Below are 27,786 nucleotides of genomic sequence, written 5' to 3' on the forward strand. Positions count from 1 at the left end.
TTAAATTAAATTACAGTGACCTTGCTGCTGGCTGTTTTTTCATGTTGGAGGGTCTCTAGGGAAGGGGGCATGAGGGAGAATCCAGCATGGAGCTTCCTGAGTTGAAGAAGCTCTCTCTCCCAGGGCCCAGGTGCATAGTCAGTGCTTAGTAAATATTACTGACTTACTGTGTGACATATTCTCCCACCTCTGGACTGACTGCTAGTGTATTGAGGTTCTGCAAGAGTGAAGGCATCTGTCCAAGGTCACACCCTAGCCTTGACTACATATAGAATTAGCGACTTAAGAAATTCTCAGTTCACTGCTATTCTCTGTTATTGGAGCACAGAATGACACTGCTGGGAAGAATTTTACGGCGAATACAGTTTAACCCTTTCATTTCCCAGATGAGGAAACTGAGGGCCAGAGGTCAAAAGGGAAGGTCACATTGCAGGCCAGACTTAGAGCCCTGGCCTCCTCACTGGCAAGCCTGGAGTGCCTCCGCCGTCATCACAAGTCCCTCAGGTGGCAGTAATACCATTCCTCTTCAGATCCTGTGGCAAAAAGGTTCATGAACCTTCAAAACATAAAGGAACCAACACTGGAACTATATCAACTGCCCTCACTCTTCAAAGCCAGGTGGGCATCCTGCTGAGAGAGTTATGTCCTCCTCCCAACAACAGGGGTGGGGATGCTGCAGGGGGTAAACCGGCTGGAAGAGTCTGAGCCCATTTGGATTACCCCGTTAGCCCATCTGCATTACTCTCGTCTAGAAGCACTGGCAACTGCATGTGCCCATCTATAAATTAGGGGTAATGTCTCTGTCTTCCTGCACTGTGGGGCCGATTAGTCAACCAATAAAGGTCTGAGAGCCTGGCACTGACACTGAATATGGCTTTTAATTGGTGATAACCCTAACATTTATCACCGCCACATTTCATTCTCAAATCAAAACGGGACCTTGTCATCGCTGGGGGAATGTCTGTGCACTTTGGTAAATTTGAGAAGTTACGGTGTGATTGGATGCATTCTTTGTTATCATCATATAGTAAGCTGCTGTATGTAGAGCACCACGTAATAGAGACTTTCCCAGGTTAGTCACATTCTGTTATTGTTAGTCAATAACTTCTCAGTAGAACTCCATGACGGCAGGAACTGGAACTTCTGAAATATGCCCATTGTTTACATTAACTTGCTTTGCTGCATTTGGGTGTCTTTCTTTTCTCACTACCTCATGCTGTGTCTCATCACAATCCATAACATCTCTCTTCAAGTGGAGGATAGAAGTTCATGACACTTCATAGGTGAAATCTTTTTCCTGTGTATACAATACCCATTATTAATCTCATTTTGTAGATAAACCTCGGCAAAGCACAAAGCAGAGGACAAAAAGGTTGCCAGCAGAGCTGGGACTATACCTGTGCCCCTGAAATCCAGTCTAGGGCCCCTTTGGAGGCACCTGGAAAGGGGGCAGGGGGACAACAGGTGGCGAATCAGTGGAGAGAGGGCTGCAGTGGAAGATGAGGAATCCCACTGGGTGAAGTGGGAGAGGGCGAGCACCACTAGGTGCAGGGAATATGAAAGGCATTGGGAGACTGGGGCAGGGAGTGTGGGGCCCTATTCTAAATTCTGTTCTGTGTCTGATAGGCAAGGCATGCCCACAACAGGGATCTAACTTCAGACTCTTCACAGTAAAACCAGCCAGCAACCTGTTTAGAGAGTTAAGAGGTCATGCTCTTCACCTCTGCCCCAGAGGGCTCTGTGGGGGCCTTAGGGAACACCAACCCAGGGCTGCCTAGGGCGGGAAGGTGGGAGGGAATATGACACTCCCAGGGCTTGCTTCCCTCTTGTCATGGCTGTAAACCAATGTGTACAAGGGAGCACTGCAACCTCCAAAGACTACAAAACCAGAGGGTCCCTTCGTGACTGCCATCAGTCTTCCACAGATGGTATAGGAATTGAGCCCTGCCTGCCTGCCACCTGTGTGACCTTGAGAAAGCTATTTAACTGGCTGGGCCGCAGCGCTCCTGTCTGTAGACAGGGAACTTGTTTGGACCAGATATCAGACATTCTACTTCAGGAACAGCACCATGAGATGAATGTAGGGAACAAGGTTTTATTACTTCCTGTGTCAGTGAAAGAAGTGGTAGAGAAGTGGGCCTAGAAGATGCGGCAGAAAGGATTTCTGGATGGGGTGTACAGTGGGAGTAGGCAGCCTGTGGCCCTCTGAGAAGTAGAGTGAGGGATGGATTTATGGGTGGCCCTCTGCTCATGTCCCTGTCCTTGCAAGTAGTCTTATAAGTGTCCCCTCATATTTGTCTCAGGTCCCCTGACATTTAAGACCTCTTTAGGGATGAAAAGGCACAGGAAGCAAAATAGGAAGCGTAGGGGAGAAGAAGGTCAGATTCAAGGAAATGAAAGGAGGTAAAGAGCAGAGGGTGGAGAGGCAAGAAGGCCTGCCAAAGGCAAGGGGTATTAGCTGCTGTGGAGAGGAGGATGTGGGGAAGGAAGACACGCAGAGCCAGCGAGTCCTGGCCCTTCAAGTCACAGATGCGGAACAGAGGTCCTGAGAGAGAACCTGCCCAAGGCCACTGAGCTGGCTGTGAGAAAAAGTAGGGCTGGGGTCGGAGTCTTCTGCCCTCTTCACTTACAGGCACTGTGCCACCTGCAGCATGTGGATGCTTCAGGGCGTTAGGTCACACTAACCAGGAATGAAGGCTGGCCTGAGAGGATGATGACAGAGGCCATGGAAAAAGCAGGGGTGAGGAAGGAAGCAGTGTGGATCCTCTCTGGGACTCAGTTTCCAAAGTGTGTCCATTTCGGGCGGTTGAGTTACTTGATTTCTGAGTATCAGCTCTAGGCAGACTGCTCCCCCTCCAACACACACCTCAAATCTGCATGGTGAGGTGTCTGTAGGTAAAGTGAGAGTGACGAACTGTTTCTGGGGACCATCTCTGGTGCTCAAGCCCTCCCAGCGGTGCAGGCTTCCCCCCGGGCCACAGGACACTGTCCTGGCAGCAGTAATGGTGACTGCGAATCCATGGTGGCCCAACTCACTGAAGAGCAAATTTTGGGCAGGATGGCATGACTACTTTTGAACTATCAAAGCGTGAAAACACTCAGAAAAGTTGCTTTTAGCAGCTCTAATATGCCCCCAATGGCAGTGTTAGCTAATCAGTGTGGCCAGTCTCACAGTTACTAGACCTGGGAGGGAGAACCCATTCTGGAGGAAAGCCTGCATGCAGGACAAGAGTGGGTCACCGGGGTACTTGGGCGAGTTTTTCCCTTTTGCAGCAGGAGGATCCACTCCCTCATGAACAATAAAGAGAGTGACAGGTATCCTGCAGCGTTGGAGCTAGCAGAGTGCTCCACGAGCAGGGTGTCCGGCCCCGCCCGGCCCACGGGGAGGAGTGCAGGGTGGGAGAGCATGGGCTGCTCTGGTCTGGCTCTGATTTAGCTTTGCTACCAGCTCACTGTATCCAGGGTGGATTAATGAATCTCCCTGGAATTCAAGATCCACTATCCATTCTGACACTCAGGGGATTTCTGAGACATTTAGCTATTTCTCTGCAGTGCAGTCTTTTAAATGTTTCTAATGAAGAGGGAACATCGGTAGCTGTTTAGAAAATTGCCTATTGGCTTGGAATTCTGGACCCACCAGTCTGTTCCCTGTTGACTTTTCTCATCTGGTTCTCACTTCTTCCTCCTCCATTGTCTTGGTTCATGCATAGCCTTATGTGCAGGCCTGGGCTGGCCTGTTTGGTGACACAAACAAAGGAGGTCTTTACCCCAATTGCCCTTCCACTTCCATCCCTACCTCTTCTACATAAGCCTCAAGGCTCATCTCAAATACTGACTCCTTCATAAGCATTTCTGGACTGCAACAGTCCCTGGGAAACTTGCCCTGTGAATCCATTTCATTTTCTATGCAAGTCAAATAGTCATGCACATGCCACTCTGGTATTTTTCTTGTCTCAGGTTGATATTTACTTCTTGATTATTCTTTACTAGAGGTCCAGTGCATGAAATTTGTGCACTCGGTGGGGGGGTCCCTCAGCCTGACCTGTGCCCTCTCGCAGTCCGGGAGCCCTCAGAGGATGTCAGTCGGACATCCTTAGCGCTGCTGAGAGGCTCCTGCCACCACCTCTGTGCTTGCCAGCCATGAGCCCGGCTTCTGGCTGAGCAGCGCTCCCCCTGTGGGAGCGCACTGACCAACAAGGGGGAGCTTCTGTGTTGAGCATCTGCCCCCTGGTGGTCAGTTCACATTGTAGCAACCTGTCGTTCTGCTGTTTGGTCGATTTACATATTAGCCTTTTATTATATAGGATGTTTGGTCTTGATAGTGATCTTGTCATATACTTCTATTTTACATGCATAATGTAATGGGATGTAACAGCCACCATTGAACTGAGTGCTCACCATATGCTAGGCAATGTTTGAGGGCCCCTGCGCCCCACCCCCCCCCCCCCGGGGGCTAGTAACTAATTAGCTAACACTGCCATTGCACTCATTTAGTTCTTCTAACAACATATGAAATAAGTTCTATTATTCCCATTTTAGATGAGGAAGCTAAGGCACAGAGAGGCTGAGTAACTTCTCCAAGGTCACAGAATAAGTCAGTGGCAGAAGCCAGGCAGTCTGATTCAAGAGCTCATGCTCACAACTGTCTTAAGTCTCTCCTGGTGCCTTCGATTGGTATCCACTCATCAGCTACTTGTCAATTGATCGGTGCTGATTTGTTGTCAGGAAACAGTCCTAATCTAAGCAAGGAAAACAGAAAAAAAAGAGTTTGACCCCTCTCCACACACAGTCCTCACTGCTCCTTCTCACTTTTCAATCAGGAAGCAAACCCTTGTATAATAACAAGCTGTTTTCTATTGTGTGTGCTTCCAGAAATAACACTTTTAACTGAGAAGGAGCTAACCTTAAACAAATTCATGTCATAGGAAAGCACGTATCCCATGAAAAACCCAAAGCATTCTAGTACCTGGACAGATGGGGATAGTATCCTATTAATCTCTGAGCCCCAGTGCCTTGCCTCGTGCTTGGCCCACAGAACATGCCCGATAAGTGTTCCTGGTGAGCGGATGGTGTTTGCCAAGGCTGGTGCTGGGTCTGCATAAAGGTAACTGATCCTTCAATCCCCTTCAGCGCTGGATCCAGTCTGGGCTGCTGTGCGTTTTGTCAGAGACCTCACAAAACCAAAAGACCCTTCCTCACCTCCCTCTGCCTGCCCCCTTTATTCAGCCCACTCCTGAGAGTCCTTCTCTGGAGGGCAGATGGGATTATATGAAAGGAGGAATGACCCCTTGCTTATTGCTCCACAAGCAAAGGCACTCCTTGTATACACAAGGCAAATATTTATTCACAACCTTCCATATTTATTGTTCATGTTCATTGTGTAGTGTTTATTGTTCCATATGGCTTGTCCTTTGGTGCCACCTGCGCTTACAGCACTGCGTGTGCACGAGTGGTGCTGCACAGGCGGCGGAGCTGATTTCCTTTATGCGGAAGAGTCTCGATGAAACAAAAGGGACAGATCTTGCAGTTACATAGAATTTCATTGAAAGAGTCAACTGACTTCTATATTACAGTGAAATCATCCCCTAAACCATGCAGCCTTACTGTGCACAAAACCAGGATCGCAGTCATGATTTCCTCGAATGCCCGAGAAGGAAAAACAAGTGAAGCAAGGGCACAACTAAGAAACAACAGTATTCCAAAAGCCTAGTGATCACAGTGGGTCAGAGATAAGCTGCCGATAGATCAAGCAAAACTGCACCAGACAAGTGATCACCAGACTCTGTAACATGGAAGTCACAGGGGCCTCAGCAGAGAGGTTTGGCGCAGTAGCGAGGGAGGAAGCCCGACTGTACTGGATTCAAGAGAGAATGGAAAGATGAGAATTGGAGATAACAGGTAAAGGCAACTGTGGTGTTTGTTTTTTTAAAAGAGTTTTGCTGAAGTATAAAAGGAGACAACCTTAAGTTATGAGAAATGGGAGAAGGAGGCATTTGTTTAGGTTTGTAGTATAAGAGATATTGCTGATATTTTCCTAGATGATATCAACTGAACTAGTACAGTGCACCTCTTCACCTTGGGCTACATACTTTCTCAAAAAGTCACACAGACACTATTCCATCGAGAAAGGGTGGAAGGCTGGATTGGCACTTTCTTTAAGCTCAAAAAAGATCCATTCTCTTTTTATTGGTGACGTACAGAAAACAAGACACAGTTGTTACTGCCATGCATAAGCATGGAGTCACCTGCAAGGCTGCCCACACTGCAAAACCATCTCAGTGTCATCATCTTTAATGACAAAAAATACCTCCCTGAACTGCATGACAGGTAAAACCAGGGCCTTGGATTTGAGGGGCTTTATCATGCCTTCATCTTCCTGATGAGAGAATTCCAAAAAGTCTTACCTCTTCCTGACCACAGTACAGTTCCACCATTATGCAAACGCAGGTGGAGACAAGACACCTTCATACGGAAGTTTCTTCTACAGTGGATCCCCCACTACTCTATCAAATTCTCCCTTTCCATGCACTAAAGCACGAGGGTTCTCAGCCATATGCATCTCTAATTACAAATCTCTGTACTAGAGTAATTAGTGTAACTATTTCTGTTAATAACACTCTCCTCAGTCCCTTTGTGACAGATTGTACTGCTTGTTCACAATTATTCCCCCATGCTTCTCTGTAAGTACGATATATTTCTTTGTCCCATTATCTTTAGGACAAAGATGGCCATGTAACCTGCTTTGGCTATGGGAATGTGAGCAGCTGTGATATAAGCCATATTTGAACAAAAACAAAATATGCTTGTGTGGTTTAGCTTCCTGCCCCCTCTGTGAGTGTCTATCTGCCCTCTGCCACGAGAACAACATGGCCTGCATGCTGGACGCTTCTTCAGGCTGGGCTGCAACCAGACGGCACGCAGAACCCGGTGAGCCCAGCAAAGCTCAGCTCAGCTGGCCAACATCCTTGCATACCACAAGCCAGGTACATGTGTTCCTTTATAAGTCACTGTGAGTTTGGGATTGTTTGTTCCTGCGGTAAAAGCTGACTGATATCCTCTTTATTAGACTACTAGAGGCCCTGTGCACAAAAATTTGTGCACTTGGGGGGGCGGGTCCCTCAGCCCGGCCTGTGCCCTCTCGCAGTCTGGGACCCCTCGGGAGATAACGACCTGCTGGCTTAGGCCTGCTCCCGGGTTACAGAGGACAGGCCCAATCCCTAGGTGCAGCCCCTGGTCGGGCTCAGAGCAGGGCCGATTGGGGAGTTGGGGCACCACCCCCTGTCATGCACAGAGCAGGGCGGATCGGGAGGTTGCAATGCCACCCTCAGTCATGCTCAGGGTAGGGCCGATTGGGAGGTTGGGGCACCGCCCCCTGTCACACTCAAGGCAGGGTTGATGGGGAGGTTGCGATGCCACCCCCTGCCACGCACAGAGCAGGGCCGATCAGGGGGTTGAGGAGCTCCCCCCTGTCACTCACAGAGCAGGGCGAATAGGGGAGTTGGGGCACCGCCCCCTGTCACACACAGAGCAGGGCGGATCAGGGGGTTGGGGCACCGCACTCTGTCACACTCAGGGCAGGGCTAATGGGGAGGTTATGGCTCTACCCTGTCACACACAGAGCAGGGCCCGTGGGGGGGAGGTTGGGGTGCTACACCCTGTCACACACAGAGCAGGGCCCGTGGGGGGAGGTTGGGGTGCTGCACCCTGTCACACAAAGAGCAGGGCCGATCAGGGGGTTGGGGAGCTCCCCCCTATCAGGCACAGAGCAGAGCTGATCAGGGGGTTGGGGCGCCTTCCCCTGTCATGAACAGAGCAGGGCAGATAGGGAGGTTGTGGCCCCGCCCCCTGTCACACACAGAGCCGCAGAGCGATCAGGGGGTTTGGGCGCTGCCCCCTGTCACGCTGATCCTGGTGCCGGGAGGCCTCACGGCTCCGCTGACCCCGGTGCTGGGATCATATTACCCTTTTACTATATAGGATAGAGGCCTGGTGCACGGGTGGGGGCCGGCTGGTTTGCCCTGAAGGGTGTCCTGGATCAGGGTGGGGGTCCCCACTGGGGTGCCTGGCCAGCCTGGATGAGGGGATGATGGCCGTTTGTAGCTGGTCACACCCCCTTCAGGGTGGGGGTCCCCACTGGGGTGGCTGGCCAGTCTGGGTGAGGGGCTGGGGGCTGTTTTCAGGCTGGCGGGTGACTGAAGCTCCCAACTGCTCCTTTTTTTCTTTATTTTTTATTCTGGGCCAGCTTTAGCTCTGAGGCTTGGCTCCAGCTCTTAGGCCTCGGCTGCTGAAAGCAGGTATCTGGTTTGTTTGGGTTCTATAATCAAAACACTGTTTCAACTCCAGTTCTGAGATCCTGGCTGGCTGAAAAAAGGTTTCTGGGGTTTTGTTTAGCTTCTATATTTGTTACAATGTTTCAAACTGCAAGCTCAGAGGCCAGCAGCCGCAGGTTGGGAATGTTGGAGTCCTCCGTCACTGAAGCAAGCAAGCCTCCTGTTAGCTTCAAGCTGCCTGGCTGCCGGCTGCCATCTTGGCTGGCAGTTAATTTGCATATTGCCCTGATTAGCCAATGGGAAGGGTAGCGGAGTGACACCAATTTGCATGTTTCTCTTTTATTAGTGTAGATCATATTCCTCAAGTGACAGAACCATATTTATTCTTTTGTTGTTGTTGTTTTTGTTAATCCTCAACCGAGGATATTTTTCCATTGATTTTTAGGGAGAGTGGGAGAGAGAGGGAAAGACAGAGAGAAACATTGATGTGAGAGAAACACATCGATTGGTTGCCTCCTGTATAAGCCCCAACCAGGGCTCAGGCCGAGGAGAAGCCTGCAACCAAGGTACATGCCCTTGACCAGAATTGAACTCCGGACCCTTTGGTCTGCAGGCCGATGCTCTATCCACTGAGCCAAACCAGCTAGGGCCATCTTTATTCTTTATGATATGTCCTCATACACACCACAATGCTCTGAAATTGTGGGCCCCTAATAAGCACATACACAACAGTGAGTCATTATGTCCATTTTAGCTTGTTTAGCTAAAGTTTGGAATCAATGCATGATTCATATCACTGACACGTTGGCTGCACCTTCATGATAAGCTCCTTAAAGTCATGTTCAAAGCCATTCTCACCCTGTCTTCTCACCCTTGATTTTGGTCTACTGAGATATGGCTGTTGACAAAGAAAACCTAAATAATTCAAGCTTCAGAAAAGGGGAACTGGGTCTTGGGCATCATATATAATGTTCTATCCCTACATGCCCCAGTGTTTAAGGCCACATAGAAAGAATCTGCTCTGCATGTGTTTGTGTGATTTAGCTCTATGTCCAGTTTAAGACAGGCCACAAGCCTTGCCCAGGGGGCCTCACTGCAAAGAAAACAGTCCAATTCTTGCTTCATTTACCAAGTAAACTGCCCTGCCTTGCACAGAGACTATTTAGACATTGTGCAGGAATCAGAGACAATATCAGGCACAGTTCTGGGCTTCAAGGGACTTATAATGTAATTGAAGAGACAGGATATATGTGTACAAGTCTAAGAAAATCAACAGTTAATGCTTTACCGGAGGTCTTGGGGTGTGGTAGGAAAGAGCTGGTTAGAAAGTTGGGAGACCTGGTCCTAGCCATGCTCTGCTGCTGGTTAAGTTACTTAGAGAGGATCTCTTCACTATTCTGTGCATGTACAAAAAGGACTGAACAAAAAAATAGAAAAAACAAACAAACAAACAAACAAACAAACAAAGGACTGAACAGGTTAATATGAGATCCTTCACATTTCCATGGTTTTATGACTCTAAGATATACCACAAGCAGCATAATGTCACCAAGTGCTCCGTCCCCGGGGTAGGTGGTAAAGGCTGGGTGTTCAGAGGACCTCTTTGTTTTGCTGACCCTGCCTCACCCCCAAACTAGTTTGCTTCCAGCTTGGTCATAGGGACCCCCTCTGCCTTAAGTCTTGAGCCAGATCTGATGGAGCTGACTTGAGAGTGTAAACTCTGCAAACAAGTCCAGAATTATGCTCAGATACCACAAAGCAAGCAAAGAGAAGAAGGAGAAGCTCCCCGAAAGCTGATTTAGCCCCTAGGAGCAACATGGGCTGGGTTTACTGGAACTGATGCAGGTGTCTGAAGCTGCTGTGTTCAGTGCCTGGGCCTCATCCCCAATGGGACAGAATTCTGGGGGCACCGTGGAGGGGGCTTTCCATGTGACTGGTGTCCTGATGGACGATATCTCCCTAACCACCCTCTGTTTGTTTGAGATTACTGAACACCCTCTACCCCTCAGGTGAAACCAGTTCTCATTACGACAGGCGGGGTCCATTAATAGGGCTTCTGAGGCCAGAGATGCCTCATTTGACATGAAAGGAGGAGGAACTGGAAGAAATGGAAAAATTAAACTTTTAGAACATCCACTGGTGCTTTTCTGATTGTTCTTTGGCAAAATACAGAGAGTAGAGTTAATCCCATTGGTTCAAATATCCTGTGAGCCTTGGGGATTAGCTGTCTCTGCTCACCTGGTGCTTTTGCCACAAATGTATTTAAATTCCCAGCCCAGAGCCTGGCAGGGCTGCTCAGCTGGCCACAAGACTCTTTGGTCTGTGCAGGCTTGTCCTCATTTGGCTGTGAGTGCTTTTGTTTTTTCCCCAAGTATTTACAGGAGCTGGACCACAGTGTGTTTTAATGGACTCACATCAGAGCTGGGTTTTTAAAAGCAAAGGATCTCATTTAGGCAAAACCTCCATTTATTGGGAAATCAGGTTCCTTTGCAAAGTGCTCTTGGCAATTTGCGAAGGAAAGTGGAGGGTGTTGACAACATAAGAAGAATGGCTCTACTTACTTGGAACTCCGGACACCAGCCGCAAGGGGCGCAGCACGCGGAACGCCCTCAGCGCCTTCACATCAAATCCAGCCCCTTTCCCTCCTAGAGCGTTTGCCCCATCAGCTTTGGTTGCTTGTTCTAAAATTGCACTAAAAAGCCTAAAAGAGAGGAAGGAGAGAAGGAACTGTCAGACAGTGCTTCTTTGCTCAGCTGGGCTCTGAATTCTCGGAAGGAGGCCTGGGAGAGCAGTTTGTGACCATCTCCACCTCAGGAGCAAGTGCTGAGGTGTGTGCCCAGGAGGGTCTGTGCCATCGGAAGGTGATAATGCATCATGTGGGTATACAGGGCATAGCCACTGCATAGAGAAGTCTGTGTGAGGCCACAGGCAGGCCCTTTGCCATCATAAAGCTGTGAAAACACATCTGGCTCTGTGAGCTGGGCAGCCCTAGACAGAGTGAAAAGCAAATGAAGTTTGCTGCCAGGCCCCCTGTCCCCTTGTGGTGCCCTTTGGTCCCTCCGTGATACCCTAGCTGCTGTCCTCATGTGGTCTGGAACCACATTCTTTCTCCTCCCCATCTATTTGATTTGTACCTGGGTGCAAATAAATGATCCCAAAGAAATCTACTTTGTGTGGGCACAACACATGCTCAAAGGAAATATGATGAACGAGTGAATAAATGATCAAATGAGTAAGTTTCCAGCAGGAGCAATACCACACAGTAAGGCATGTAACCAAGACATGGAAATTGCAGCCCTGCTGCTCTGTGTTTCTGCTTGTATGTCCATCCCTCCAACAAATGCGAACACCTATGCACCTGGTAATGTTCTAGACACCAAGGCCACAGCAAAATAGGCAGTCATTACCCCCTCTTGGAGCTTACATTCTAGTGAAGGAGTCAGACAATAAACCAAATAATCAATAAATGTATATCAGACTTACAGAGTGATAAATGCAGCAATGAAGGGGGGTCTGGAGGGGCCAGGGTGGGAGCCTTCCTGTTTGACATCAAAAGGCTAAGAAAGGAACTCGCTTCTAGGCTAACATGTGAGCAGAGACCTAAAGAAAGTGCAGGAGTGGACGCAGAGCTATGGGAAGAGGCAGAGGGACAGTCGGTGCAAAGGGCCTGAGGGAGCAGCATGGTAGTACGTTAGAGGGACAACAAGTGGCAGGGTGGCTGGTGCAAAGCAGGTAAATGGACACAGTGGAGATGAAGGCGGAGACGAAGCAGGGAGGCCTACTGGTTTTCTCTCTAAGTCAGAAGGCACTGGGAGGTTTTGATCAGGAGAGTGACATGATTTGACTAAGGTTTTAAAAGAATCACTCTAATGCTGTGGGAAGAATAGCCTGTAGTAGGACAAGGCCAGGGCAGGCTGCTGTGTTAATCCAGGTGGGGAGGCATAGACCAGGTGGTGGTGTTGGAGGTCATGAGAAATAGTCGGATTCTGTATTTATTTTAAGAAAGATGTGATGAGATGGGCTGATAAACCAGATGTGAATTGTGAGAAAAACAGAAGAATCAAGACCATTCCAACAGTTTGGGCCTGAGCAACTGGAAGGATGAGGTATGGGGGATGCACGTCTAGGGTTCTATTTTGAACTTTGTGCAGTTTGAGCTGCCGGTTGGACATCTGAATAGATGTCTTAGTAGGCTCTATTGGGTGTGGACTTCTTGGGGGTGGGGACTCCAGGCTGGAGACAAACACTTGATACTTGTGTCGACTGTATTAAAGTCAAATCCAACGAGATTGCCTAGGACAGTGGTCGGCAAACTTGAGGCTCGGCAAACCGCAGCTCACGAACCACATGCGGCTCTTTGGCCCCTTGAGTGCAACGGTATTTTGTGGAAGACCCACACTCAAGGGGCCAAAGAGCTGCATGTGGCTCACGAGCTGCGGTTTGCAGACCACGAGCCTAGGAGGCTAGTGTAGAAAGTGAAGATGTGATAGGACTGAACCCTGGGGCTCCAACACCGAGGGGTGAAGGAGAGGAGAAACCAATAAAAGAGACAATTAGATAGAATGGTGGACTGTGAAAGAACTGGTCATGAGAAGAGAGTGGTTAACCATCAAGTGCTACAGATACAAGGATGGACCACTGACCATGGAATTTAGTAATATGAAGACCAATGAGACCATGCAAACAGGTTTTGATAGAGTGATGGGGACAAAAACCTAATAGATATGAGAATAGGAGGAACACTAGAGACAGGGAGAATGGACAGCTCTGTCCAAAAGAAATATGATATAGGCCACAAATGTGAGCCACATATATAATTTAAATTTTCTAGTAGCCATATTAAAAAAGTAAAAAGAAACAGGTGAAATTAACTTTGGCAATATATTTATGTAACCCAATGTAACCAAAATATTTTATTTGTAATAAATATAAGTAAAGAATTTTAAATAAGATAGTTGTCACTCTATCTTTTATTCTAAATCTTTTAACTCTACTGTGTATTTTACATGTACAGCATATCTGAATTCAGATTAGCTACATTTCAGGTGCTGAATGGTCACATGTGCCTGGTGGCTACTGTACAACTCCTTTGAGGAATTTTGCTATAAAAGGGATTAGAGGAAAATGGTAGTTTTCAGAGGGGGTATGGAATCAAGTGTTTTGTTTTTAAATGAAGATTCGATAGCATTTTTAAATGTGATGGGACTCATCTAACAGAGATGGATAATTTGACGATGCAGACACAGAGGGGATAATTACTCAAAGGACCGATGTCCTTCAGTAGGCAGGATGGGACCTAATGCACACTTAGGGATGCTGGCCTTATATAGAGGTGGAGAGGTTTATCATGATTCAGGTTGGGAGGCACATTATAGGGCACAGATGTAGTTGTGAGAATGCATGAAAATTCTCTTTTGACTGCATCTGTGTTCCCAGGGGAACGGGTAGCTAAAAATGTGAAAGGGGAGGACGTATTAGAAGACTGAAGAGAAAGGCAAGGGCATTAAAGAATCATAGAGAAAGTGGAAGAGTGAGTAGGAACATGTAGCATGGTTGCCAGGAATCACCGTTGACCTATTCCAGGTTGGTGGTCATGAGTGTAAAGTGAGACCCATTAGCTTCACTTTGCATATGTCTCTCCCCCTTTCAATGGCACAGCTTCAGGTACCAAAAAATCTCCATCTAGTTGGATTTGATCAGGACTGGTGAGCAAGACAAATGAAGAGAGGAATAAAAGTTGAGAATAAATGCAAGTGAAGGATTACAGTGATGGGATGTGGCATCTAAGCCAGTTGGAAGGAGGAGTGCACATGATGGGAGGAGGAGCAGGCAGATGTGGCAGGACGAATGGATTGTTGGAGGTAAGTGCTAGAGGGAGTGAGCTGGAAAGATGGTGGTATCGCTTAGAGTAGAATGTTTGGTTTGAGATTATAGGGAGGGTGTAGTTATTAGGGAATGGCAGGGATATTGGTATAACCATGGGAGTGCGCAGCTGAAACAGGATGGAGTCTGGACCCTTAGGGAAGAAGCTCCCAGAGGGGGGAAGGTGGTGGCAGCAGCGGAGCAGTGAGTGCTGGAGAGTGGGAGGGAGCCAAGAGCTCACTCCTCAAGGAATGTGGAGTGACTCAAAGGTCTGTAAAGGACAATAGGAGATGTGGGCCACAGAAGTATCCGATGACACAAACATCAAAAGTGGAGGATTTTAATGGGAGGAACAGTGGTCGGAAGCAGAAAGAAGGGGAAATCAGAGCCACTCTCCTGACCTCTGGGCTGTGGAATGAAGCATCTGGGAGGGAAATGGGCCACCTCTAGAGACTGCAAGGGGAGCAGGACCCCCAGGTTAAAGCCAGGAAGTGAAAGGAGGGGTCAGAAGATAAAGTCTAACTGGAATTCGGCCACACCCTCCCCTTACATAATTGCTGTGTTCTCCTCACAGAGTTGAATAGCTGGGACAGAGACTGCAGGGCTCACGAAGCTGAAAAGCTGTTACCTGACTCTTTACAGAAATGTCTGCTGCCCCTGAGTGGAGATGGACTGTGGGGAACGGAGGGCACAGTGGGCACAGTGGGCAGGATTCAGGAGGGGGGTGGAGGGGAGAAGGGTGCAGATCAGAGGACACACAGCCTACATGGGATGGGAGACAGACTTTTTGTGGTAACCAAGAACAACAGGGAAAATTTCTGTCCTTTGTACCTTGAGATGACTACTGATTCACTGCCAGTGGAGAGTGTGCTGGGCCAGGGTCTGGGGTCAAGAAGGAAGTCCAGGTGTGAAAACTGGGTTCCCTTACCAGACAAGAACTCAGGGCCAGGGCAACATTGTTTTGAGGACTAGACTCAACCCTTAAATAACTCACGCCCACAGCAGTGGACCTGGAAATGGGAGGCTGTAGCTGCAGGCTTAACTTTGCAGAAGCTCAGATCCAGGCAGGGCCCAGCAATGATGAGATTGGTCTAGGTTAAGGATTTTCAAACTGTGCTCCATGGAACCTTGGGGGCATCTCCGGCAGGGAGGCCAGAGGTGAGTGACTGGGGTTCTGGATCCTTTCCCCATATATAACAGCGGGCTCCCTTTGATCTGTGTTTTGCATTGGGCCTCTGAGTAAGGCTTTGTTTAAAAATGAGTTCTGCAGCTAAAAGGAGTGAGATGACCCTGGCCAGACCACATCTAAAGTCTCTCTGTGCTCCATGATTCTTTCAGCTCGGCTTGGCAATCTGACGGCTTCACATGTTAGCTGGTGATGCCTGGAATCCCAGGCAGTGGTTTGCCAGGGTTGGGGAGCAGGCTCCTTTCTCCACAGAGAAATGTTCTTTCCACTGAAGTCTAGAGCATGGAAATGGAGACCTGCTCACAAGTTGGTCAGATAGCATTCCAAATCCAAACCAGATGTGGTTGCTAGTATTTCCGAAAAGAAAGCAATATGCTTATCGGAGTACAAGATGTTCACCATATATTATTCCGTGAAGGGAGCAGAGAGTAGACAATTTTCCTGTCTTTTAACCCCTGCTCCAACTTGATGCAGACTCTTTATTAAGTGTCTGTCTTTAGTTTTGAAGGGGTAGGAAATGCAGGAAATGCAGGGACAGGCCTGGGGGATGTTTGCCTTGGCCTGTGGGGACTGCTGTGTTTCTCCTCATTAGACACTGTAAAGGTGGGACCAGGCTTGGTGCCTACCTGTCCTAAGGGCTAGGTTCAGATGCTGATGCTTTGTGTGTGTGTATGGGGGGGTGGGGTGGGCGATTTCTGTAGGAGGTGTGTCCGGTGGTTCCTTAGCTGGACATTAGAGCTTTTAAAAGAACAGGGCATTGAGGCTCCAGAGGCCCCAGTGAGGCAGGACCAACATATGAGGAGGGAGACAGAAGCCTTTGTGGCTGCCGCAGCATGTCTGAAGCGGATGGAGCTACTGCGAGTCCCCAGTTCTCAGGGTAGGCTGGGGTCGGGGTAGCTCACAGAGGCCTCTGAAGTCCTCTCCATGTTCACTCAGCAGCAGCATCTCCCATCATACCAAGGAGCTAACCCCACTTTAGGATGGAAATGTGACAGGTCTGTGGGAGGAAGGAAATGCCTCATCACAGGCCACCGGAAAGGCAATTCAGAGGTGAGAGAGCAGCTCTCGACCTGGCCCTCCGGCAGCAGGCAGGTACTCCCCTCCCCGGGGGCACCCCCAGGCAGACTCTCCTGACCTGAAGGAGGCAGGAGAGACCTTCCCCTAAATAGCTGTGGGGGGGTGCCAAGGAGAGCAGATATTTACCAGGAGATGCAAGGGAAACAGGGATACCCATTTAATACTGTAAAGACAGTAGGAATGGGAGGCTCAGCTGAACAGAGGTGGTTGAGCTACACCTTCTATGGGGGGCGGGGGTGGGGGGATGTGCGCCATTTTTTGAGTCAGTAGGATTGGCTGAGATTTAGACTGGATGGAAAGCCCCCGGGACCAGTGCCCATGGAGAAGAGAAACTAGGTCCCAAACATGGCCACGTGTGATATTAATGGGGAAGAACTCAAAGGGTCACGCTGAACCACAAGGTGAGCAAAAGGCTTAGAGTCAACTAGAGGTGTCTTTTGGGAGAATGCCTGCCTTTCTCCATTGGGCTCATGGTCTAGACCCTAGGGAGATGTGACCAGAATCTAGATGACCCACAAAAAGTCCACCTTCTGTGGTTGTGAGAAGGAGAAGCAGTACAAGGGGTGCAGGGCAATCTAAACAAGCTGGAGATGAGCAGCGTTGCCCAGTGCGCAGGCGTGGCCAGCACCTGCTCCCCCATCCCAGGGCTCCTGTTGGATGCCTACCGGTGCTGCCTGTTCTCACCTCTTGTGCTCTAGTTAAGGCCGTGAATGGAGCACGGCGCTGTATCTGGTCAACTGTGATGCATTCATAAACATGAGGGAAAGCAGCATCCTTGCCTAAACAAGATTGGTCCCAGCAAGATACCTCGTCTCTCCATGGCTCCCAGAAGCACCCAAGCTCAGCCTGGGGCTCTTTTCCACACATGTATGAAAAGTTCCCAGGAGACTGAGGCCTTGCAAAAGATGCTGGATTTAAAAAGGATTCAGGGACATTTGGAACAACCCACCTTAAAGACCTCTGCTATGTTTTACTGAGTTAATTCAAGGCATTTGTGGAGTCACTTGTTGTGCATTCTGGCATGAAATTCTGGCAAAATCTCTTGTATAACTGCCTCCTCACTCCGAGTCCTCTGGAACCAGATATATTCCTGGCAAATAGTCTGATTTTAGCGCTCCTCAAGTCACCCAAATATCCCTGATGTTAATGTGGCCAAAGTGTGTCACTCATTGGTCAGGCAAAAAAGGCCAACAAAGTAAAAACTCTAAAACAGTTCCAAACCCTCACAAACCATCCAGATGGCCAGAGACAAGGACATAACTTCTAATTGACCTCGATTTGCCCCCGTGTTATTTCCTTCAGGAAAGACCAGACACTCCCATGAGATCACAAGCAGCGAGTGGTCTGGAGAAACTGTGAGGCCTTGGTCTTCACTGGGACAGCACAAAAGGATTCAGGAAAATAGTTTCTTGGGGTAAGAGCCAAATGACATATTGACCTTGACAATGAAGCCCGTCAGAACTCCAAGGCAGTGGAAACACAAGGTGGCTACAAGTTGACCACTCCATGGGCTCAAAGAAGCCAGCTAGTTCTTAAAGTGAAATCTTGCTGCAAAGGGACCCTCCCTTTAGAAGGAGTCGTAGGAACCTCAACCACTGTGTGCTAATAAGTTACATCTCACACAGCAGATGTAGGCATGTTAGGTAGAAACATTTCCTAGAGACTCATTCTGTGAAGTTACTAATTCCTCGATGACGAGATCACTTCTAAATTTTATTTAAGATTTTATACAATGCTTTTTTTTAAAAAAGCATATATTGACTTTGCCTCATCTGATACTAAAATCCAGCAGCATGTCAAGGGGAGGCTGTGTTTGATTTGGGTTTGGCTACTCATCATCTTGGTCCTTCATAGTTCCCTGTTTTCTTCTCACCCACCTGCCTTGAGCAGCCTGGTTCCTTGGCCACAGAACAAAGCTCACTGCAGAGGTGAGAGGGGGCATCCACAGCACTTGTGTGCCAACCCCAACCAGGCCCGGGGACTGCATGCTCACAGGCAAGCTGAACTAATCTGCTCAGTGATACAGCAGGGACATTGGTCAGAGGCGCTGTCAGGCCAGGTGTGGTTGGAGATGGAAGAAAACACCTTAAGCAGAGGACTCTCCTAAGTTGCATGAAGGACCCTGGGTTCCATCAAAAGCACTCACATTCAACTCATGCATGTGTGTGTGTGAGTGTGTGTGTGAGTGTGTGTGTGTGTGCATGTGGGAGTAGTGGTGAGGAGGTTCCTAGATAATGGCTCCTTTCTCTTTGGAGAAAGTCTGAATTCAAAGAAATATTTAGTAAGTCCTCTTGTTCTGCCTGAGCCCAGAGCCACTGTGACCAGATCAAAAGGAGATATAAACACAGAAGGGAAGAGAGATATGTATTGGTTGGCGGCAGGGGTGAGGGGAGGAAGTAGAGAAGGGTAGCTGTACTTACCCTACAACCACAATTATAAAATCTAGTAAATTCCACCCGTTGCGGAGGTAAGCGTTAGGGTGAAAGAGAAGTCCATAGGCTATTACTTTTAAAAATGCTTCCACAGTAAAAATGATGAGAAAGAGATATTCCACTCGTTCCTAGGAAACAAAAATAGAAGAGAGAGAAAAAGAAAATTGTTAGATTGGGGGTTTTATAAAGTTCTGCCCCATCAACTCTCACAAAAGGTGGAGGAGAATGCTATCCCCACCGCCATGGGAGGAATTAAGGGGACACTGGGTAGGACCCCCAAGACAAATTAGTAACTCCACAGTCTATTTCATGATTAGAATTCCAATGCACTGGGCATTAGGTTTTTTGTTTGTTTTTAAGTCTTTAAATATCTTCTGTTAAAGTGTAAATATTATAATGGTCAAAAATTACACATTTTGGGGGAAACATCTTACTTAATCAGTGAATATGTCATAATACCTTCTCAGGAGAGAACCCATCATGTCTTGATCTAAAGCAGTGGTTCTCAACCTTCTGGCCCTTTAAATACAGTTCCTCATGTTGTGACCCAATCATAAAATTATTTTCGTTGCTACTTCATAACTGTAATGTTTCTACTGTTATGAATCGTCATGTAAATATCTGATATGCAGGATGGTCTTAGGCGACCCCTGTGAAAGGGTTGTTGGACCGCCAAAGGGGTCACGACCCACAGGTTGAGAACCACTGAAAAGGGAAACAATGCCTGGACATAGGAGAGGGTGCTGAGAAAGGACCGCAGGAGAAGTGTGCCATGATTCAAGGTAACAAACCCCGGAGACAACACAGTCTTGGGAGAGTACCAGCCGAGCTCTCCAAAAGAGCAAGCACACAGCTGTGTTTGAGACACTGAAGATCTCTCAACAGCAGCTGAAACAGGCAAAACTGCTCACATACACATGTCCAAAAATTTGAACTCTCTCGAGAAAACAAAATTCTGTCCAAAGACATAGAGCAGGTTAGCAGTGAAAATCAGCATTTCCGGGATGGAGACAGGCACTGGGATGGGGATAGTGAATGGAAGAGGTTCATCTCTTTTCTCAGGGGCAGGAGGTAGGCAGTCATTTCTTCCCTCTGCCACCTCAAAGAAGGGCTTTGCATTTAAGGCTGCAGCTCCTGACCCTGGGAACCCACACTGAACAGGACAGACGCTTTGGCTGAATTAGAGCAAGCTGACTCCAGGCTGATTCGCAAGATTTCTGCACCACTAATTGCTTTCTCCCACAACCATCCCCAGTGCAGATCCTTAATGGCCCCCATCAAGCCACGGCTGCTGCCTGGTTCTTCACACTCCACTGCTCGCCTCTGCGGGACCCTCAGCCCATCTCTCACTGGAGCCACAAAAACAACAGTCCATGTGGCATTAGGCCACAGGTCCTCTAAGCAGGACAGGCCCGTCCACAACCTCCAGGAAGCATTCAACTCAGAACACCCAGACCTATTTTCCCATCTTCTACCAGGTCAGGTGGAACTCACTGAAGGTCTCCAGTCCCACCCACATTGTAGAGTGAGCATCACCCGGGAAGGCCCTCCTCCTTCCACCGAGCTGCTGGAGGGTGCTCCGAGATGGGGGCATTGGGAGCCTGATGGGTAGCTCTGCAGGAAGAGGTCTGTCCATGCATGTCCCTGTGCTCCCTTCATTCTTCCTGGATCCCCTACTGGCCTTACCCCTGGGGTGAAGCAGTTTAAGGATGCAAAGTTAAAAAAAATGCAGAATTCTAGGCCCCAACCAGACCTACTGAAGTAGATCTCCTGGTTATGCAGCCTGGAACTGTGCATTACAGACAATTTCCAGGTGTCTCTGAGGCATGTGAAGTTTAAGAACCACTGGCTTGTGTACAGATGCAGGCGCAGGTCAGGCAGCAATTGTGGGAAGGGAATGGAGAGATCGGATTGAATCAGCATCTCAGAGGCAGGCATCCATCCTTTACTTTCTACCCACTGGAGCATCATAAAGTTAGTCTGGGGATGAGACTGCCTAGGAGCTGTGACCCAGGTACAAATCACAATGTGTGGGAGCCTCCAATCTTCTAAAGTTAGGTTACTTTGTGTTAAAATGAACATCAGAGTAGTGTTGAAAAGGAAACAAAAGGGCATAGTGCAACCTGAGGAAACTTGTGGAAGGAGGGTGGGGGCTGTCAGACAGCCACACAGGCCCATCCCCATGATGGTCAGAGCTTTCATGTTTATGCCAGATGACAGACCACCTCCTCTGTATCCCAGAAACCTCCGTGGAAATCCACGGAGTTGGAGCTGGGATGAGAAGGGAAGACAAGGAAAGGGAAGTAAACATGAGCTGGGTACCCACTAGGTGCAAGGCATTTTCATATGTTCACATATGTGCTAATTACTTCTACATGTCCATCCGCCCACATCCATCCAGTCATTCATGGTCAGTGTGGAACAACCAGCCGAACTATCTTTTTTTTTTTTTTAATATATTTTATTGATTTTTTACAGAGAGGAAGGGAGAGAGATAGAGAGTTAGAAACATCGATGAGAGAGAAACATCGACCAGCTGCCTCCTGCACATCTCCCACTGGGGATGTGCCCGCAACCCAGGTACATGCCCTTGACCGGAATTGAACCTGGGACCTTTCAGTCCACAGGCCGATGCTCTATCCACTGAGCCAAACTGGTTTCGGCCAGCCGAACTATCTTAAAGTACCACTGCAGCTCCCTCTGGGGTGTCTAAACCTTCTGAGAGAGGCAGCACCCAAGCTTAGAGCACCTCTTCCCCAGGGAAGGGAGAACAGTAATATCCCAAAGGCTCTGAGGGCCCTATGTGCTGGGAAGCCAGCATTCCCAGACACCTCCTGTAAACAGCTGGCACCCCCAACCCAGACTGCCTGGCACCAAGCAGTCTATTTATTCCCTCATCTACAAGGCTGCTCTGCCTTGCTTGATTTCCCTATAAAAAGAGAAAAGCCAGGGGGCGGAGGGGTCCTGGTCCCCTCTGCTGCGATGCAGCCCCACACTGCAGACCAGTGGCTTCCTGGACCTAGCACACCTCTTTGTGAGGTGGGGGACTAAAGGGGGATATGTCTGTGGCTTCTCTTGTGACCTTTGGCCTTTTTAATTCTTCCAATAAAGTCTAAACTATGTGACACTTGTCCCACACCCTGGCACATAACACGTGGAGACTCAGAGGACCCATCTGACATGACAGTGACTCACTCAGACATTGACACACACATGTATGTGCTGGGTGGACTTCCCAATGGTCAGCATCTCCGAGACGAAGCTTGAAGGATGAGTGTTGTGCAGGTGCTCCACGTGGAGGGAGAACTAAGGAGGGGGGCAGTGTGGAGAGCTTCAGGAAAACCACTTCCTCATTGTGACACTTCTCTCCTAGGCAGAAGTTACAGGACCCTTCCTCAAACCAGGCGTGTAAGAGAGAAAGGGATCTTGGCAGTTATCCAATTAACCTCCTCATTTGAAAAATTAGGAGACTAATAGGATACCAAGGCCAGGGAGGCACAGGCCGAGAACAGGAAACCAGATTTCCTGACCCTCCATCCAAAGGTCACTTCATCTCACCTGGCCTCCCTGGTCACACTGCTCTTGCTAAGGACCTGGGATAGAAGTGAAAAGGGACCAGGGAGTCAGTAAGAAGAAGTGTGAACAAGAACCCAGAGGAGGGGCAGGTGCCCGTGGGTGCAAGATCTGGACACAGCCATCTGTGCTGACTGCCACTGGGAAAAGCACTGTATTCACTCTGACCTTAGGGGCATGAATGTCCTTACAGAATTAGTCTAAAAAACAAACAAAAACCAAACCAAAAAAAACCCTTAAATAAATGAAACAGCTTCAGTGATCCTTTGAAAATATGTGCTGTACTGCTATAGAAACATCTAAGGGTGAAAATGAATGGAGTAAAGAAAAATAAAACTTTGTCACAGGTTATTCTCTTGCTGTTGATACCCAGGTGTCTCCGGTCCTGTGAGGACACACTGTTGAGCAGCCCCCTCCTGAGGCCCGAGCTCCGTGTGCCCTCCTGAATCTGCAGGGGCTGCGGGGCTCTCAGAGAATGCACCCAACAGTCAGCATGTGAATGGCCCTTTCTGTGCTCTTGGGAACCAGGGAACTTTGGAAGCCAACCTGGAACAGACTAAGAGCCTCATTCCTACTATTCCGTGTTGAGGTTGGAAAGGGTGGAAGAGGTAGAAAAACTGCGAAAGAGAGAACAAACCATGGGACCAAGTCAGGGAAACACCAGACTCTCAAGGCTGCGAATGTGGGGACTGGATTCCCCAGGGCTCCTGGAGGAGCCCCTTCCTGGGGGCAGTGTGATGACCGGGCCCTGGCAGATGGTCCTGTCTTTCTTCTTCCTTTCTATCACGTCTCTTCCTCTCCAATGCTATATTCCTCCTACTGCTTCCTTTCATTTCCATGTTCTTCTCCCTTTCTTTCCTCTCTCCCTGCTCATTTCTTAAGGCTACCACTGGCGACCAGGGCCCATGGTCACACCCATGTTGGAAACATTTAGAAGAATTCAGTGGGGAGAGAGTTCAGTTCCCAAGAGTAATGACATCTTCTAAACACTCGTGGAGCTAATCAGACACTGATGAGTACTGGCTATCTTAGTTTTCCATTTATCTTTTCATGTGTACATATCCTTTTTAAACTTACAGAGGACAGAGACTCAATTATTTTTTCGACAGTAATAATCTTGATTTAGGCACCAACTGACTCTGTGTGTCTTTGGGCAAGTCATTTTACTTTTCTGGCTCTATTTTTTTTTTTATCTGTAAAAGAACTAGTTAAGCATTTTAAAAACATACAGTGCTGCAGAGAGCCCTTGGTTTCTACAGTGCTGTTTGGGAGCAGCTACAATTTAGGGGAAGACTGAGAAAGTGGGCCTTTGGCTGCCCATCCCTGAACCAGAGCAGTGCCATTTGAACCCACATGCTAAGTTGTCCAAAAGTCCTAACACAGTGGAATGCCATTCATTCAGGACAATTTGATGGGGGTGTAGACAGAGAATACGCACAAAAGGAAGTCGCCCCCTCTTCCTAACCAGGCTGGGAGGCTTTTATTTGGCTTTATATGCAGGGTTCTGCATAAGATTTTATTTCAGAAGAGGAATCACTGCTTTTTGCGTTTTTCTTGGAACACTGAACACCACTTCCAAAGTAGTAGATGACGTATAAATTCTCTCCAAAATTCTATGGCAAGTGAGGAGTGGGGATGCTGATGCCTGGTCTGCGTGCAGTTCTGCCTGAAGCACAGATTCCAAGACATGGAAAGGAACATGGAGTTCCTGTCCTCCTTGTCTGATGATCACCATGAATACAAATGGATTTTATAATAAAAAAATCCTTCATTAAAGAAATTAGTACTATTTGTCCTTGTGAGCAGGAGCCATGCCAAGGTAGAGCTCCTAGGACAAGGACAGCTGTAGAGAGCTTGTCTATTCATGGATGCACATTTCTGTGCGCGCGCGCACAAACACACACACACACACACACACACACACACACACACACACCACGGCACATCTTGGCAATGCCCACTGTCCATGTTGAACACTCTACAGCTTACATCTGCTATATAACAGACCAGGGTGTAAGAATTGGGACTAAGCCCATATGCACCCTCTTAAATTTAGGCAAGTGTATTTATTAAAGCTGCCAAGAATTCTACACCAAACAAGTTGATAAGAAGCCCAGTCATACAATTTCATCTCAGTACAAGGTGCAAAGACATTAAACACAATAATAACGCTTCAAGCAGCACCTTGGATTCCGGACTGTTTCATAACTTAAGTACCATTCAATCTGACCTCAAATTATAGCCGCCTGCCTATTCTCTAATGAAGGGGGGCAAAGAAACTGGAATACCATAGTTCCTCACTCTCCAATTCTTCTCTCATTCATTCATTCATTCATTCATTCATTCAAGTCACAGATATTTCCTGAGGGTCTGCTCCACCCCACCCCACTTGCCACATTGCCCTCTTAGGACACTGACGGACTTGTAGAAATAAGAAATAAGGACACACATTCCAAGCTCCTCATCATACAGAAGTAAGGGGACTTGTCCAAGGCCGAGCATCTACCCGATGTGATGGGCACTCAGGTTTCCTAACAGCTGGCTGGCGCACCTTCTGACACAGCAAAGCTCTTTCTGTCTGTGGACTGAATGAAACCCTGAATTATTGTACCCATCAGTCATTGGGCAGTAAAGGGCCATCTATATGGTATGGCTGGAAGGGTGGGTAGCAGGGTCCCAAAACCTCCTCCTGGGGGTCCCTACTGGTGCTTGAAGTGTAGCCATTAAGAAGCCTTCCTTCCATCAGTGGATGACTGATAAACACAATATGGTATATCCACACAGGATGGAATATTAGCCATAGAACAAATGGAATTCTGACACGTTCTACATGGATTAGCCTTGAAGACATTGTGCTACATGAAAAAAGCCTGACACAAAAGGACAAATACTGTATAATTTCATGTATGTGAAATACCTAGAATGAGCAAATCCAGAGACAGAACATAGATTAGAGGTTACCGGGAGCTGGAAGGAGGAACTGTTTCAGGGAATAAAAACCCTTGGAAATAGCGGTGATAGTTGCACGACATTGTGAGTATAATTAATGTCACTGAAGTGTACACTTAAAAATGGTTAGAAAGGAAAATTTTATGTTGTTTACTACAATGCAAAAAAAAACACATTCCTTTGGATCTTAAAGGTTTTCTAACTTTTAGTGGTCTCCATCTAAACTACCTGAGGTCATATTTAAACCTGTATCAGCTACCACCTTAAAAGGGACTGATTCATCAGAATGTTGACAGCATAGCTTTCATGGCGAGATCCTGGCCAGATGTCTGGGGTACCTGGATTGAGGAGAAGGGGGCTGGGCAGGGAGGTGGGAGCCCACTGAAGACAACTGCTTCGGTTTCTCAATTTTTGAGGGCAAGCCCTTCCCAAGGGTCTCATATAGAAGCCTATTTAGAAGGTGCCTGGTGGTTCAGATGGTGGTGGCCTTAAGACTCAATACTTCCTGTAAAGGAAGAAGGGAGGGGACAAACCATTTAATAGCCTAAAAGTAAAGCAGCCTTGAAAAGAATATTCACCTATTTATCGAGTCCAAATAGCAACTGAGGCTGAGTGAGTTGAAAAGTATGCCAGTGTTTTACAGTAGCTCAGTTTAGAAAAATAAAAACTGTCCTCCAACTGGTCTGTTTTCTTTGCACTTGCCCATGATACTAAGTTGAAGTGACTTATCCACTGATTAATTTCTCACATTCATGTCTTCTGCTCTAGATGCCGGACTAGCCTCAGCTGTCCCAGCCCGTTGGCACCAGCCTCAGATCCCAAGTGCACTGAGCATGCTGCCTGCCTACTCCTTCTGGGCCCTTCACTGCCCCTGTCCCTGAGATAGCATCTCTGTCATCCATGGAGCCCCCTCCTAGGCTCTATTTCTCAACTGTCAAGTCCCACAGGGCAGAGACTGGCCTGCTGAAGTTCTCTATCTGGAGTCCAGCTATGAGCGGTACAGAGGGGACAAGCAACCTTTGTCACATACTATTTGCATTGCTCTCTTGGATTCAAAAGAAGCCCAATGTTATACAACCAGCATCTGCCCACAGCAGGAGCTCTCGCCCTTGCTGGCCCCCACTTCAGAAGGTCACTTCCTTATATGGCTGCTTGTCCTGTCACTGGCAGCTCCACTGTCAGAGTATGGCCAGCCCCTTCCCTCCAAGGAGCTCTCTCTGGTTCAGGGACATTGCCTTTTCTTTTGGAGAAATGGAGTGGACAGGGTGACAGATATTACCAATCACCAGTCAGGCCTGAATTACTCCTGGGGACACTGGGACATTTGCTTAGTGACCTGTGGCTAGTGTGTAATTTCCCAAATAGAAGTAAGATGCAGCAGTGGCCTCAAAACTCTTTGAGGAGTAGACTAACACCTGACCCAGGGAAACAGCCCATCTTTTCTATCCGTCCCCACTGTCTGTCTCCTTCCTGGGCCCCCATCACTGGCTGTTTAGGTACCAAAGCAGCTTCCTAACTGGTTGCATTGACATCTAGGCTGTTTTACTTCTTTAAAACCTCCAAAGGCTCCTCTGCCTGGAAATGGAACCCAGCCTCCTGAGCCTGGCTCCCAGGTCTGCCACAGGCCGACCCCACCAGTCCCTCTGGCGTCATGCCTGGCCACCACCCTGCACCCCAGCCACACCAAATGTTCACCCACCTCACCCAAGCCAGACAGGTTGTCATGGCAACACTCTTCTTCATGCCCTGCCAAGCCCTACCCTTTCTCCTCAGGCTCCTGGACAGCACCCTGTCATCACCTTGTCACTGCCCAGCTACCCTGCCCCAGAAAGGACAGATTGGTTAGCACCTCCTCCCAGCTTCCGCCCCTCTCTTCAGATCACAGTGATAACACTTATCACACTGTGTTTTCTAGGGCTCCTCTCCCTCAGGACAGAGTGCCTGCAGGGCAGAAGCAAGTTTCTTCTTCACTTTTGGTTAAGAGGTGTCTTTAAATGAAAGGCAAAATGATAGAGGAAAGAGGGCTTTAGAGTCAGACACACCTGAGATCAAATTGTTTCCCAGTTGCCAGCTATGTAACCTCTCCAAACTCTGGTTTCTTCACCAGCAGACAGGGGATAGTTATACAAATTGACGGGTAATTTTGAGAATTAGAAATCACACAGTCATCACTCAAATGGCAGTTGCTGACATTACTGCAGCCCTAGCACCTGCATACAGTAGGTGTTCTGCCCATGTCTGAGGAGTGAACATCCCTGCTCCAGGTGGCTTTGTGTGTCCTCCCCAGAGGTCCTGGCTCTGTCTACTCCGTGGCGCCCCTCCTGGGCAGTGGAAGCCGTCAGCGGCACTAGCCCTGCTGCCTCTCTGTCTCCTCTGCTGCCCTAGCCACATCAGCTCTCCTGGCCTCTCAGCATATGGCTCAACTCACTTTTGTGCC

General features: G+C 48.2%; 1 protein-coding gene across 1 annotated transcript in view; it reads right to left on the reverse strand.

Annotated features, from left to right (window-relative positions):
- Window positions 1-27,786, reverse strand: part of CACNA1C (calcium voltage-gated channel subunit alpha1 C) — a 691,490-nt gene that overhangs the window by 207,802 nt on the left and 455,902 nt on the right. The window contains exons 4-5 of the mRNA XM_070409470.1: window positions 18,816-18,955; window positions 10,832-10,971 (exon numbers count right to left, since the gene is read on the reverse strand). Coding sequence (XP_070265571.1) covers window positions 10,832-10,971; window positions 18,816-18,955 — 280 coding nt within the window. The remainder of the gene's footprint in view (window positions 1-10,831; window positions 10,972-18,815; window positions 18,956-27,786) is intronic.

The sequence above is a fragment of the Myotis yumanensis genome, unplaced genomic scaffold, assembly GCF_028538775.1.
Source record: "Myotis yumanensis isolate MYYU_CA2020_CCGP unplaced genomic scaffold, mMyoYum1.0.hap1 SCAF_3, whole genome shotgun sequence".
Taxonomy (NCBI): Eukaryota; Metazoa; Chordata; class Mammalia; order Chiroptera; family Vespertilionidae; genus Myotis; species Myotis yumanensis.